This window comes from Mobula birostris, chromosome 9 (genome assembly GCF_030028105.1).
Source record: "Mobula birostris isolate sMobBir1 chromosome 9, sMobBir1.hap1, whole genome shotgun sequence".
In the NCBI taxonomy this organism is placed as follows: Eukaryota; Metazoa; Chordata; class Chondrichthyes; order Myliobatiformes; family Myliobatidae; genus Mobula; species Mobula birostris.
The window spans coordinates 100,218,094-100,232,811 of NC_092378.1; the positions used below are offsets into that span (position 1 = coordinate 100,218,094).

General features: G+C 39.9%; 2 protein-coding genes across 6 annotated transcripts in view; one reads left to right on the forward strand and one right to left on the reverse strand.

The window, feature by feature from the left end:
- LOC140202898 (trinucleotide repeat-containing gene 6A protein-like) overlaps window positions 1-10,180 on the forward strand; it is a 175,636-nt gene extending 165,456 nt beyond the window's left edge. For all 5 annotated transcript variants that reach the window (XM_072268445.1, XM_072268446.1, XM_072268449.1 and 2 more), the window contains 3 exons: window positions 3,062-3,132; window positions 4,261-4,400; window positions 9,413-10,180. In XM_072268445.1, the coding sequence (XP_072124546.1) occupies window positions 3,062-3,132; window positions 4,261-4,400; window positions 9,413-9,785 (584 nt within the window). In that variant the 3' untranslated portion in view covers window positions 9,786-10,180. The remainder of the gene's footprint in view (window positions 1-3,061; window positions 3,133-4,260; window positions 4,401-9,412) is intronic.
- LOC140202424 (uncharacterized) overlaps window positions 3,431-14,718 on the reverse strand; it is a 68,781-nt gene continuing 57,493 nt past the window's right edge. The window contains exons 10-11 of the mRNA XM_072267292.1: window positions 12,563-12,713; window positions 3,431-12,017 (exon numbers count right to left, since the gene is read on the reverse strand). Coding sequence (XP_072123393.1) covers window positions 11,943-12,017; window positions 12,563-12,713 — 226 coding nt within the window. The 3' untranslated portion in view covers window positions 3,431-11,942. The remainder of the gene's footprint in view (window positions 12,018-12,562; window positions 12,714-14,718) is intronic.

The following is a 14,718-nucleotide window of genomic DNA, read 5'->3' on the forward strand; positions in this document are numbered from 1 at the left end:
ATTGGTCCCAACACATATCCTGTGGAACACCACTAGTCACCGGCAGCCAACCAGAAATCATCATCATGTGCCATGGCCCACACACTCCTGTTTCGGGTCAAGTGGATCAATTCATTGGTATTTATTTCCAATTCTCTGGCTGCTGTCTCCATCATCATTTGTCTTTGTCTTTCTCTTCCTCTTGCTTTCTTCCCTTCAATCTTTCCCATAATTACCGTGCATTTTAACTCCTCTTTCCTAATCACATGTGCAATGAAGTTGCGTTGCCTCTTCATGATCTCATACGTTATTTCTCTTTTAGTGTTTGCTGTGTTCATGACGTCCTCGTTAGATATTCGTTTCATCCATAATATTCTTTGCAAACTCCTCAAAAACTACATCTCTGCTGCTACAATTCATTTCCTCATGTTACTAGATATTGTTCAACATTCTGCTCAATATAACATAACTGGATAATATAACATAACATTTCAATACTCTGAGGGGGGTTGTCATGCCTAGTTTAGTATTGGTCAGTATACTCTTCATTCTCGTAAAGGTGTCTTTTGCCATCCCTATTCTTCTTTTGATGTCCATGTCGCACCTGCCATCTGATGTCACCCAGCTTCCTAAGTAGCAAATGTTCTGTACTTGTTTTATGACTTCCGTGTTTATTCTCAGCCTGCAGATAGGATTCTCCTTCTTTTTGGATATCACCATACATTCTGTCTTTTTGCAATTGATAGACCCATTTTTGCACTTTCTTCAACAATTATATCAATTAAGTTTGTAGTTCTTCCTCTGTACTTGCAACTAACACAGTGTCATCTGCATATCTGAAATTATTGATGTTTTCACCGCCAACTTTGATTCCCAAGATGTCTCTTATTTTTTGTAATATTGTTTCACTGTACACATTAAATAAATCAGGGGAGAAAACACACCTGTCTAACACCTCTCTTGATTTTCGTAAACTCACTCACTTCTCCATCTATTCTTACAGCGGCAGTTTGTTCCCAGTACAGATTTCTGATTAGGCAGAGGTCTTTCAAATCTAGATCTAGTTTTCTCTAATATTTCAAATAACTTATTGTGCTTCACTTTATCAAATGCTTTTGTGTAGTCAATAAAACAAGCAAACAAATCTTTTTACTCTTGAATAGCTCGTTCTGATAGTATCCTTAACATCAGTATCACATTTCTTGTACCTGTGTCTTTCACAAAACCACATTGTTCTTTACCTGTTTCAGCTTGTATCTTACTTTCAGCTCTTATCATCAAAATTCTTAGTAGTATCTTGGTGATATGACTCATTAAACTTATGGTCCTATGTAATTCGCATTCTATTGCTCCAGGTTTCTTAGGAAGAGTGATAAATACTGATTTTTTTTTCATCTCTTCTGGTATTATTCCATTCTCATAAATGTCATTGATTAAATCAGTACGTTTTTCAATTCCATTATCTTCAAGGGCGATAATTTGTTCTATTACTAATTCATCAGGACCTGCTGCCTTTCCTTTCTTCATTTTATTTATAGCATTACAAACTTCAGATTTTAAAATACTTGGACCTTCAATGTTTTTCTTAATTTCTGGTTTTTTGCATCAATAGTCTTCAAACAATTCCCGAATATACTCAGTCCATCTGTTCATAATCTCATCTTTTTCCATGATAATGGTACTGTCCTTTGCTTTCAAACATCCACCTGAAGAACAGAGGAGCTTTTTACCAGTGATTTTCTTGATTTATTGATGTAACCTTTTTGGATCAGTAATAGGGATTCTTTCTATTTGCTCACATTCCTGGTTTAACCATTCTTCTTTGGCTTTTTGACATAAGCTTTTAACTTTTTTATCTAAGGATTTATATTCTATAGGATTTGTTTTCTTCTGTCTCCTTTCTTCCATTAGATTTTTGATTTCATCTGTCATCCATTTATTCTTTGTGCTTTTTTCTGTTATTGGAATCACTGACTTTGCTGATTCTACTGAGGCATCCTTTAGAGTTAAATTTCATTTTTACATGATTGTTACCATCTTCAACAGATTCTATTTCTAGACTGGGTATGACTCTAAACTGCAACTGGTGATGAGGCTCTGACTGGGGGGAAAGTGGAGCTATCCCTTAGTCATTCATTACTCCCAGGGCCACTCTGACCTGGAACGGTAGCACCTGCTCAGGATACGAGCAAAAGCCAACGGCAGATCCTGCAGATTCAGTAACTGAACTTATGACGGAGAAGGCAGATGAGCTAGGACCTCAAATGTCAACGGCTATAGTACAGGCGGATGAACATTTCGGAAGAGAAATGGCGATTTCTTTAGTTCGCCCAACGGTAGGCAATAGCAAACCACCATTGCTAGATACTAGGTTTCCTAGAATCTATTTGCTAAGAAAACCATGGTCAAACTCACAAAATGTATCACACAACAACAGTGTCAAGAGGTTCTTCAGCCTGAGTGAAATACCCTCCTCTCAAAACTTCCGATGTCCGGATTAGTGGCTGTCTATGCTCCAGAAACCAAGTACTGATATATTGTGATTCTTGGCTGAAAAGATCCTTGCTTTAATTTCCTTTCTCTGTGCAGTTAGTTATGCTGTGGAGATTTACAGATTACATAATCATTCTTGGAAACTTTCTTTATAATTGTTGGTTAGTCTTATACATTATACAAATCTGTATCCAATTATCTGGAAATCCTGATGGTAAGGCATCTAGCTCACCGTTTGCTGATTCCCCTGTAATTCACCAGGTTCTTTTTTCCAGCATCCCCCTCAAACTTACCTGGTTCTGTTTTCCACACTCCCTTTTAGCTTACGGGTTCACTGGGAAATCTTTCTCTCATGACATTGAAACATTAGGTGAATGACATCCATTAATCTGGACAATATGCTGGTCCAACACTGCTGAAGTCCTTCACATGCAGGCACAAAGTATATTTTACTGCCACGTTGATTTTAGATGCTTTTTTTTTAGTAATGCTGGTTTTGGTCGTCAGATTGAGTGATTTAACTTGACTGGGCATGTGATTAGGAGTGATGCATCGAGTTCATGACATCCTTTTGTTGGATTTTCTGCAGGTCCTAGCTGGGGCGACATCAGCTCAGGGAGAATAACAAATTGGCTTGTTCTCAAGAACCTCACGCCTCAGGTAAGTGAATGCATTGTATTCAAGCAATGATTCAGTAATCCTGTGCACAATAATACACCTGTCAGTCCCACCACAGGTAGAGTTTTGATTTAAAACTGAAAAGATAACAGCTGTTCAGTATCCTTGGCTCACCATTAAGAAAATGCATGAGAGACCAGTTTGTCTTGTGTGCAACTTGGGAAAGGACAAGATTGTTAATATGTTGCAGCTTTATAAACGTACTGCAAGCATCATTGTAATTTACAAGCAAAGTAAACCACTTTTTTATTGATTTTTTAATAAGTTTCTACAATGCAACAACAAAAAAAGTAGAAAAGATTTATACAGTGCAAAACAAACATATCAAATGTACAGTTGATAACAGACCTTCACTTTTTAAATCTTCAAAATTATCTGCACCATAATCTATTCCCATTCTCTTCTAGCACCCCAAAGGCATAGCTTGCTGAATTAAGAGCAATTTCACACACAGATTGACAACATTCTGTTACTTTGTCCAGATGTCCTTGTGTGATTTGAGATAAGCATCACCAACTCATGGATTGGTTTTCCAGGTCATTGGATAGCCGGATGTCTGGATGATTAGATTATTTCTCTAGCCCAAGAGACTTAACTAACTTAACAAAAGTTAATGGAAATTGTCGCTCATTATCATAGTGTGCAGCTCAGCAGAATGTAAATCTGAACATGATATAGTCCTCCCTGCATTTTGAATTTCTCAGTGAATTAGGTTATGTTTTCTGCTTTGGAAACAACTCATCATACTTTCTATTTTAAAGCTCATCCATGTTGGTGTGTTTTCTGGGCTATAGAGTTTAGCTTTGCTTTCAGTTCTGGTCTTTTTAACTACCTTCTCTCTGCTAGGTCAGCTATGCCTTAGCTGCCTAAGCTCTAACTCTTTAATTCCCTTCATAAACTTCTCCACCTCTTTTTTTCAAATCCTTCTCAAATCTACTTGATTTGGCCATCTGTACTTTCTGTTCTTCGATGTTGACCGTTAATCATTCCTGTGAATCACCTTTGGAAGGATTTGCTATACAAAACCTCCATATAAATGCAAGTTGTAGACATTTTGCTGCCCTGTATTATTCTCACTGAATGGACTCTTGCTGTGTCTTTAACCTTCAGATTGACGGCTCCACCTTGCGTACACTGTGCATGCAGCACGGCCCACTAATAACATTCCACCTTAACCTGCCCCACGGAAACGCTTTGGTATGTTACAGTTCGAAAGAAGAGGCAGCCAAGGCACAGAAATCTCTGCACATGTAAGTAGCACCTGAGCTTGACTAACAGACATATGGTGGGAATTTTGTTAATTTCCAAGAAGGGGAAGGGATTTAGAAAGTACATAAATTATCTTGTGAAGCAAGAAGTTTTGAACCTTAATCAAGCTAAGTTTGCAATGATGTGCAGGTTTTGGTCATTTTTTTGTACAGCGCTGGAGCTCACATTTGATGCAGAGTTGCTGCCTATCCCAAAAGCATTAGTCTGCAAATTATTTTAATATTTAATTTAGCAACAACATCAAGTGAAATATGTGGGAGGAAAAAGAAATGTACACTTCTGGTCTCCATGTGATATTACTTGAGAGGGTTGGAGGAGATATGCAATGGATGCAGTTATTCAGTGATTGTCTTTGAAACTTCTATTAAGATATCCACCTTCTCCAAGCTCTTAGATATAAGGTTTGCTTTCTTTTGACAACAGGTCACTGCAGTATTGTTGAGTCTAAATTGGAGAAGTCCAATTGTGATGACGTCAGAAAGGATCTGGCAGGTTTAGATTGTGATAAGTTGTTTTCTGGCAAAAAAGGATGCTTGCTTAGTGGAAGCCTTCAAAAATATGAAATATTGAAGAGTGCGGAATTTGCATGATTTTGTTAGGATAAATGGCAAGGCCTTTAGGGAACCTTGGTTTTCAAGAGATCCCGGTTAAGAAGGAGTACATGCCAAGTATAAGCAGCAAGGAATAAATGAGATGCTTGAGGAGTATCAGAAATGCAAGAGAACACTTAAGAGGGAAATCCCAAGGGCTTCTGGGGATATATGAAAAGCAAGGGACAAAGTTGCTCCATTTGAAGATCGGCATGGTCATCTATGCATGGAGCTGACAGATCTTAAATGGGTTTTTTGCATCTGTATTTACTCAGAAATTTTCTAAGAACGTGGTCTATAGAATTGAGATAAAATAGTAGTGAGGTTATGGACCATATGCCGATTGCAGAAGAGGAGGTGATTGCTGTCTTGAGGCAAATTAAGGTGGATAACTCCTCAGGGCCTGACAAGGTGCCCCCTTGGATCCTGTATGGGAGGCTATACAGAAATTGCAGATGCCCTGACAGAGGTATTTAAAGTGTCCTTAGCTGTGGGTGAGATGCTGAAGTATTGGAGGAGTGCTAAAGTTCCGTTGTTCGTGAAAGACTGAGAATAAGATACGAAATTCTAGGCCTGTGTGCCAAATATCAGTAGTGGGTAAATTATTTGAAGGTATTCTAAGGAACAGTATATACAGGTATATATAGTTCGATAGACAGGGCCTGATTGGGGATAGTCAACATGACCTTGTGTGTGGTAGGTTGTGTCTAGCCAATCTTAAGAGCTTTTTGAGAACATTACCAGGAAATTTGATGAAGGAAAGGCAGTGGAAATTGTCTAAATGGACTTTAGCAAGGCTTTTGACAAAGTCCTGCATGGAAGGCTGGTCCAGAAGGTTCAGTTGCTCAGCGTTCAGGATGAAATAGCAAATTGGATTCAACATGGGCTAAGCTGGAGAAGTCTATGTGGTAATAGATAGTCACCTCTCTGACAGGGGCCCTGTGACTACTGGTGTGGTGCAGATATCAGTGCTGAGTCCATGGTTGTTTGTCATTTATATTAATGATTTTGATGACAGTGTTGTATACTGGATCTGCAGTGGTGTAGTGGTCAGTGAGGAAGGCTATCAAAGCTTGCAGCAGGATCTGGAAAAAAAGGGCTGAAAAGTGACAATTGAAATTTAATGCATATAAATGTGAGGTGTTGCACTTTGTGGTGACAAACCAGGGTAGGTCTTGCACGGTAAATGGTAGAGCACTGAAGATCAAAAGGATCTGGGGATACTCTATGACACCTTTAAGTTCCAAACATTTCCTTCATGCCTTATCTTCCCCCTCTTCTCAGAACATGTACCCCTTCAAGTTGCCTCAGTCTGGCTTCAGTCACGTTTTGAGGCAAGCCTTGATAATTGTAAGTGCTTGGTCATTTACTCAATTTTCTTCTTTTGTGGTATTCTTACTCTCTTTTACTGACCAGCTCAGTGAGAAGACCAGACGTACTCCAATACAGGATATAGATTTTTTTTCTCCTGTAACAGTTCCTGTTTTACATTTTTCACATTCTTCTGCACATTTCTATTTTCATCTTAACTACTAGCTCATTCCCCATTTTCTTTAACATTGACATTACATATGGCAATGGTAAATTGATGCTTCCTTTTGACCATCTTTGTATTGTCACTACTGACCAAAGTTGGATATGTAAATCCTAGATCAACTGCAGCAGTTCAAGATGGTGTTTCACTGCTTTTGAAGAGCTTTTGAGGACAGCCACAAACGTTGGGTTTGCTAGTGGTGTCTGGAGTTTATTAATACAATGCCTTGAAAAAGTACTCACCCCCCCCCACAAATAATTTCACATTTTAATGTCTCATTTTCTAAATTTAAAATATACTTAAGTAGGATTTTTTGAGCTAATCTACAAAACATTGTGCATCATGTCAAATCAAAAAAAATTCCAAAACCTATCAACAATTTACTGAAAATTAAAACCAAAATTGTGAGGCTGAAAAAGCATTCATCCCCTTTGTAATTAGAACTCACCCAATTTGTTGATGCAGAAAATTGGATGATCACCTGAATAAATAATCCTTCTCTCTATAAGGTCCAGCAGTTTGGTAGATTTTCAACAAATCAAACCAAAATGAAGACGAAAGAGCATTCAAGGCAAGTCAGGGAGGTGATAATAGAGAAGCACAATGTGGGGAATAGTGCAAGACCACCTCAAAGGCAGTGAACATAGCTCGGAGTTCAGTGCAGTCCGTCGTGAAAAATACGAAACCACAGCCACGCTGCCTAAGTCAGGCTTAAACTTAGTCGCCAGAGAAGAATGGCGCTTGTAAGATAGGCTAATGTGATACCAACAGTCATTTTGAGTGAGCTGCAGAAGTCAGTGGCTGCAACTGGAGATAGTGCAAGACCTTGGCTCCACAATCTCCAAGGCCTTGCACTAAAAGGGAATTTATGGAAGGATCCCTGGCTAAAATAAAGCATATCTTTGCCTGCAAACCTTTGCAAAGCGTCACATAGAAGATACTGTAAAGATGTGGATGAAGGTGTTGTGGTCATATGAGACTAAAGTGGAAATTTTTGACCTCAACACTAACGGTACGTGTGGCATAAATCTAATACTGTGCATCAGCCAGTTGACACTATCCCTACTGTAATGTATGGTAGAGATAGTATCATGCTCTGGGGATGCTTTTTAGCAGCAGCGACTGGAAATCTGGTCAGGATTGATGGAAAGATCAATGCTGCTAAATACAGAGAGATCTTGGATTAAAAACCTGCTGCAAGCTTCTGCCAAAAAGCTTAAACTGTGGAGGAATTTCATCTTTCAGCAGCACAATGACGCAAAGCACACTGCCAGAGCAACCATGGAGAAAATTGATGTCCTTGATTGACCCGGATGGAGTCTTGACCTTAACCCAAGCAAATATCTCAGGCAGGACTTCCAAGATCGCTGTCCATCACCACTCTCCAACTAACCTGCCTCAGCTTGAGCAATTTTGCAAGGAGGAATGGACAAATTTCACTCCATCACATTGTACAAAGCTAATAAAGGTTATCCAAAAAGATTATTGGCTGTCGTAGCTGCGGGAGAGTGGTTCAAGGAGGTGCGGTAGCCTTGTGATTAGCACAACACTTTACAGCACTAGTGACCAGGTTCAATTCCCATCACTACCTGTAAGGAGTTTGTATGTTCTCCCCAAGACCATGTGGGTTTCCTCTGGGTGCTCCAGCTTATTCCCACAGACCAGAGACCTACCAGTTGGTAGGTTAATTAGTCATTGTAAGTTGTCCCATGATTAGGCTAAAGGCTGATTTATATTTGTGCGTACTAGCTTACGCCGTAGCCTACGCAAGTGGGCTATGCCGTTGTGAGCATTTATACTTGTGCGTTGGTGTGTCTGTGTCGCTCTGCAATTCACCACCAAAACACTAGCTGGCGATGGGGTTTCTATGCCACTGTATTGAGTTCCTTCGTGTTGAAACTCAACACGAAGAAACTCAAACTTCAAACAATGGCGACTGAAACTGAAGGAGGGTGAATTTTCTGTGCTTGTCTGGCCACTGAGAGACGTGGATGAGGAAATGCATTTCAAATATTTTCAGATGTCGGCAGGTAGATTCAGAGGTCTGTAAAGCTTTATGGACAGCATTGCAGCCAGAGTTCCTTCCCTGCCCTTCAGTCGCCCAATGGGAAGCTATTGCAGCGTAGGAGGAAATGCGATGCTACCAAGCGGACCAATCACAGTTGCACGGTCTACTTCGCCGCAACGTGTGGTTATATTTTTGGGGAGGTGCGCTTCAGGCTGCAGCGTAGGGTACGGTGTAGGGTATGTGGCTATGCCGAACTTATGGCTCGATTTGACGCACAAGTATAAATTGGCTTTAAGTTTACATCGGGGTTGCTGGCTGGGCAGCTTGAAGGGCCGGAAGGGTCTTTTCCGGGCTGAATCTCAGTAAATAAATATAAAATAAAATAAATACTGACAAAGGGGGATGAATACTTTTAAAATGCTGACATTGCTGTTTTTGAGATTTTAGTTTTTCATACATATTCATTGTTTTTTGGGTTCTACTGTGGGGGGAAGAGCCTATGATTCACAAAAATCAGTTAAATTAATCTGGTTGTAATACCCATTTATGTGAACAAAGGGTTGAGGGCTGAATACTTTTACGAGGCATTGTATATTAAATAGCTTTTCATGTAAACCTTTGGTAACATAATGCTCCCCTTCAGCCTCTCTTCTTCTAGCCCTGAACCTTGTTTTTCCACTCCTGCCATTCCTGCTTTTAAAAACTTGCAGCACAGTTAGTGTATGCTTATTATCAATGCAGAACAGATCTAGTAGTTCCTATTTCTCTTCCACTTGTCCATGGCTTTAAGATGAAATGGGTATTTTTATTGCATTCCGGGTGCTGAATGTTTATTTGATTGATTTCCCTTTTGACTTCCAGGTGTGTTTTAGGGAACACTACCATTCTTGCTGAGTTTGCCAGTGAAGACGAGATTAATCGCTTCTTTGCACAAGGCCAGTCGTTGACGCCCTCTCTGGGCTGGCAGTCTCTGGGATCCAGCCAGAACCGTATTGCATCCATTGACAGTTCCCACCCATTCTCAAACCGCAATGATCTCAGTCACTGGAATGGAGCTGGGCTGTCAGGAACTGGTAGTGGAGACCTCCATGGCACTTCACTTTGGGGTACTCCTAATTATTCCACTAGCCTCTGGGGAACCCCAAGCAGCAATGATATGCGGGGAATCGGCAGCCCATCCCCCATTAATGCTTTCCTCCCCGTTGATCATCTTGGAGGTGGAGAGTCCATTTAACTTTACATGACTCAAACTGTGACCTCAACATGAAAAGCAGCACTAATCGGACTTTTCACCTACAACACAAGAGAGCGTGAGAAAGAGAGAGAGAGAAGGAGAAAAGGGGTCACCTGTGGAAATGTTCCGTTCTGCACCTTTATTTCCACTTTCTTTTAGCCCAGAACATATCAGTTTTAATACTTGAATCATGCAGGCCAATAGTTTAAAAAATGTGAAAAGTATATATTTATACTTCCAGATAGTGCTATCCATGGAAAAAAAACTGCTTCAATTGAGCTAGTTGTGTGCACTCATCATGTCTATTCCTTAAATTCCAAAACTATTTTGAGTTTGGTGATGTTGGGAGTGAGCTGTTAAATCTGCACTGAGTACTGTCTCCCTGTCCAATTGGCAATAGGGCGGGGTGGGGTGGGGTTGGGGTGGAGGGTGGAGAGGGTAGTTCAAGTGTAAATGTTTACTCAAAAATGTTGTTTTAGCAAGGAAATAAATGGCAAAAAAAGTGTGCTCTTTAATATGCCTTGACATGTACTTACCGTAATGTGGTATTGTAGAGCAAAGTTATCATTACTGAGCTTGCAGTTTCAAAAAGAAGTATTGCACCAACCTGCTTCTTTTCAAAACATTTTAATAAGATTAAAGAAAACCTAAAGAATTTAATCTCTGCAGTGTGACACTGTGGCAACAGCTGTGACTTGCAACCCCACCCTGCAAGCCAGGAGGGTACAGCACTTTCAATAGAGCTTTCATTTTTTTTGGAGGTGCCCTGGTTGTGCCCTCTTGTTTACAGACTTCTGAGGGGAAATGTTTACTCTTCCATCATAAATGAAAATAATTTTTTTTTTAATTAAAAAAAAATTGCAGATGAAGATGTTCTATCTCTGGGAATATTGAACAGTGTTTTGACCATGTTCTTTTTTTTTTCTATTCCTCTATATCCTGAAACGAGAAAGAGCATGGTTCTCAGGAAATAGTTCCCTCCCCCTCCCCCTCTTTCCCATGTTAGAAACTTATGGTAGTTTTGTGTAGGACACCCCCTCTCCAACTTTTAGCACTGAATTAAACTGCTCTGTAAAATTACCATTGTTTTATTTTTGCCAAGTTAACTGCTTAAAGCCGGAGTTTCCAGCTATTGCTTTGAAATTGCTGTCATTTTATGATGAGTGAAGGTGAATTTTGCTGACATGTTGTAGTATATATACTTTATTTCCACCACCCCCTTCCTTTATATTCCCATTATCGAGTGGCTAAATGTATTTTGCTATTGTGACTGTCCAATTGACTGTTGTACTTAAACAAAAAAATGGCTGAGATCTGTAACTATGCATACTGTGATCAACTCTACTGGTTCACAGAATCATACCGTCATCCATAAGAGGCCGTTTTAATGTTAGAATTTGCATATAAAAGAGTTAAACAGAAAACGAGTTATTTTACATTTTGATTTTGTCACAAAATGTATTCATTCAGTGAGACAAACCAGGACACGATTTTAACAATGCAGACAATGCCACCATTTCATTGCCTTCATTTTAACTGTCTGTTGGAAGATGCAAACAAGTCAGTGGCTTTTTAACTGTTTACAAATAGAATGTGATTGTAAAATGTATAATTTGGTTGTGTTGAATTATGAAGTTACTTCAAATATTAATAAATCATGATGTTTTTGGCTGCTCAGCATTTCTCCCCCTGCCCTTCCATTGTTTCTTTGGTGTTGTGATTTATCGTTGGATGTCACTGTCTGTCTTACTTGTGCGGCATCATAGTACATACTTAAGCTGAGCACATTCTTTAAGTTTGAGAAGGGCGAGCCCCACCGTTTTGCAACCCTTCTTAGTGTGTTTTCACTTCTTTGAGAACCAAAGTAAATGGCTCATCATTTAACACAGGGCTGAGGTCAGAGTGCAGAATCCAGATGGTGTGTTGTTTAATCTGAGGTCAGAGCCTTGTTTCCACAGGAAACTTATGCTCACGGAAGTGACATTAAAATCCAGACCCAAATGAGCTGGCTAATTGTTTTTACACAAGGTGGCCAATTTAAAAACATGGAAATATCTTCTATGAGGATACCTAACTGTACCCAACCCAAAAAAGAATAGGCCTGACCTTCATAAAAAGGGGTGATGAAAAAGGGTGATGAATATTTTCTATTGCTATTTAGGCCGTCCAATTTCTTTCCATGCTCACAAGTTCCATCCCTTCATAGTATGAGTGTGGCCGTCTGGCTTTGAACTGAAAGAGAGAATTTAGATTTTTAACATGAAATCCACAGCACAAACAGGCTATTTATTCCAACAGCTGGATTGGTTTACGCATCCTGACTCCTCCCATTTCAAATCTGCATGAATTTCACATTCGGTAATGTAAAGATTACCATTATATTTGTTACTGACCATTGTGTAATTCCTCACTCTGCCACTTCCCTTAGAGCTTCCACCACATCTGGTAGATTGAGAATTCCACAGGCCATAGCCTCAGATGAGGTAGCTAATCTCACTCACGATTCATGGTCCCTTTAAAGCAATCTCTAACATTTGGGGGAAGATGATTAGTCATTCTGCTGAAACGCAGGTTAATTGAGCAAATTCTACTGTGCTGATTTGGATTAGCGGGGTGATGTTCTACCAAATGTCAGTCTCAACACACAAAGGGTAATCTCAACCATGCTCCTCTTATTTCTTGTCCTCAATGGTCTAGTACTCAATACTCAATGCTACTTGCACGGAGGAACAACACCGAAATAAGTGTCACAAATACGAAAGGACTGATGTACTCACCGGCCTTTCCCTGCCGAGTTGGTACAGGATTGGGAAGGGTGGCCACCGGAAGGGTTCACCAGGCCAGCTGCAAACCGACATATCACTGGCTTTCCCTGAGTCTCCCGTGTACTCGTTGATGCTGTTAATACTAACATCCAGATTTTGTAAACTGCAGTGAAAAAACAAACATCACTAGACATTCTTGGCATTGATTGTTAAGAGTGCTGCTGTTCCCAAATTAACAACATAATGCTTAACAACCTACCAGCATTTGTATATCAGTTTACAACTGGATGGAAGGTAACGATCAAGCAAGGGAGACTCTGATGGTTTGTTTCTTGTATCTTTCCATCCCCCACCCACCTCCCGCTTTTTAGTTTTCTCTCCTTTTCCCTGTACCTGGCTTCTCCATTTTATTCCCTCAGTGCAACAAAATTAGCACATGCTGGATCTAGGTTCACAGGTCTCTTCATCTCACAATGATCAGGCATGTGGTGCTGGGACTCCTTGCTCTGAAGAAAGGCATAAGGTTTATAGATTGCAAAAAACACTAGTGAAACAGAATTCTTAATGTGCTCATCAGTTCAGACAGCATCTCGGAATCAGGTTTAATATCATTGGCATATGTTGTGAAATTTGTCTTTGTAGCAGTGGTAGAATGCAATATATAGAAGAAAAATTAATTACAGTAAGTATATATATTAACTAGTTAAATAGTGCGAAAATAAAAAAAAGTGAGGTCCCATTAAGAAATCTGAAGAGAGAAACAGTATTTCAGATCAAAGACCTTTATAATTAAACAGTAATTTGTTGACGCAAACAACAGGAATTCTGCAGATGCTGGAAATTCAAGCAACACACATCAAAGTTGCTGGTGAACGCAGCAGGCCAGGCAGCATCTGTAGGAAGAGGTGCAGTCGACGTTTCAGGCCGAGACCCTTCGTCAGGACTAGATGAAGTCTAGTCCTGACGAAGGGTCTCGGCCTGAAACGTTGACTGCACCTCTTCCTACAGATGCTGCCTGGCCTGCTGCGTTCACCAGCAACTTTGATGTGTGTTGCAGTAAATTGTTGACTTTGTTTCTCTCTTGAAGCTGCCTGATTTGCATTTTCTGTTTTATTTCAGGCTTCCAGTATTTAGTTTTTTTTCACATTTGCTGTGTACTAAATCATAACATAAAATAAATCATTTAAGTTGGCCTTGATAAACCTTGAATGGGTGGAATTGATACTGTAATAATTCTTGGGCACTAAAATTTCCATGCTGAATTTTTGGAGACAATATAGCAACACCACCTTGATTTAAAAAGATTAAGACTAAGGGAAAAAATGTGAGGTCCCTTTGATAACTGGTGAGCGGGTGGAAGAGCTCTTTGTCCATCATCCTCAACACCACCCGAATCACGTCACAACGGATGTTATTTTGGGATCATGGCAAGCTTCCCAATATCCACCCTCAGACCGAGAATCTCAAAACAACAGCAGCAAAATTTAACAACTTATTACCCAGAGAAACCACTGTAGCCCTGACAGTATTAAGCAAGGATCTTTAGTAGTGAGCCCTGTTTCCAAGTGTGGTCTATTTGCTAGGTTCGGGTGGGATGACAAGTGTATTAATGGGTACTTGATAGTTGGCATGGATGTGATGGGATGAAGGGTTCATTTCTGCATTGTATAACTGGGGAGGGAATTTCTCAGTGTCTAGATTCTGAATTAGGAAACCTACTGCAGTAGAGAAACTTGCTTTCAGTCAGCTCTGGTTTAGTTGTAGCACTCTAGGCTGAGTCAGAAAGCTGTGGATTTCCATATCTACTCACTGAATTGATCTTAAAGATCAATGCTAATACTTTAGGATGGAATAAAGAAAAACATTGCACTGTCAGAGTTGTCATATTCCAATGAGTTATGAACAGAGGGCCTCTCCGCAGCATCTTTGAGAGAGAGCAAGGGAGTGTTTCCCCCACAATCATCTCCAAGCCAGTCAACTTTAAGAAATAAACACTGATTATTGTCTCATCATGTGTAGAAGCCTGCTGTAGGCAAATAGGTCAGTAATTCTTCTCAGGTGGGGTTGCAGATGTAGTGTATTGATTGGACATTTTGAAATCTATTTAAGAAGTTATTTCCAGTACACAAGGAGAACCAAATAACCTGGTGCAGCACACAAGAAAAATA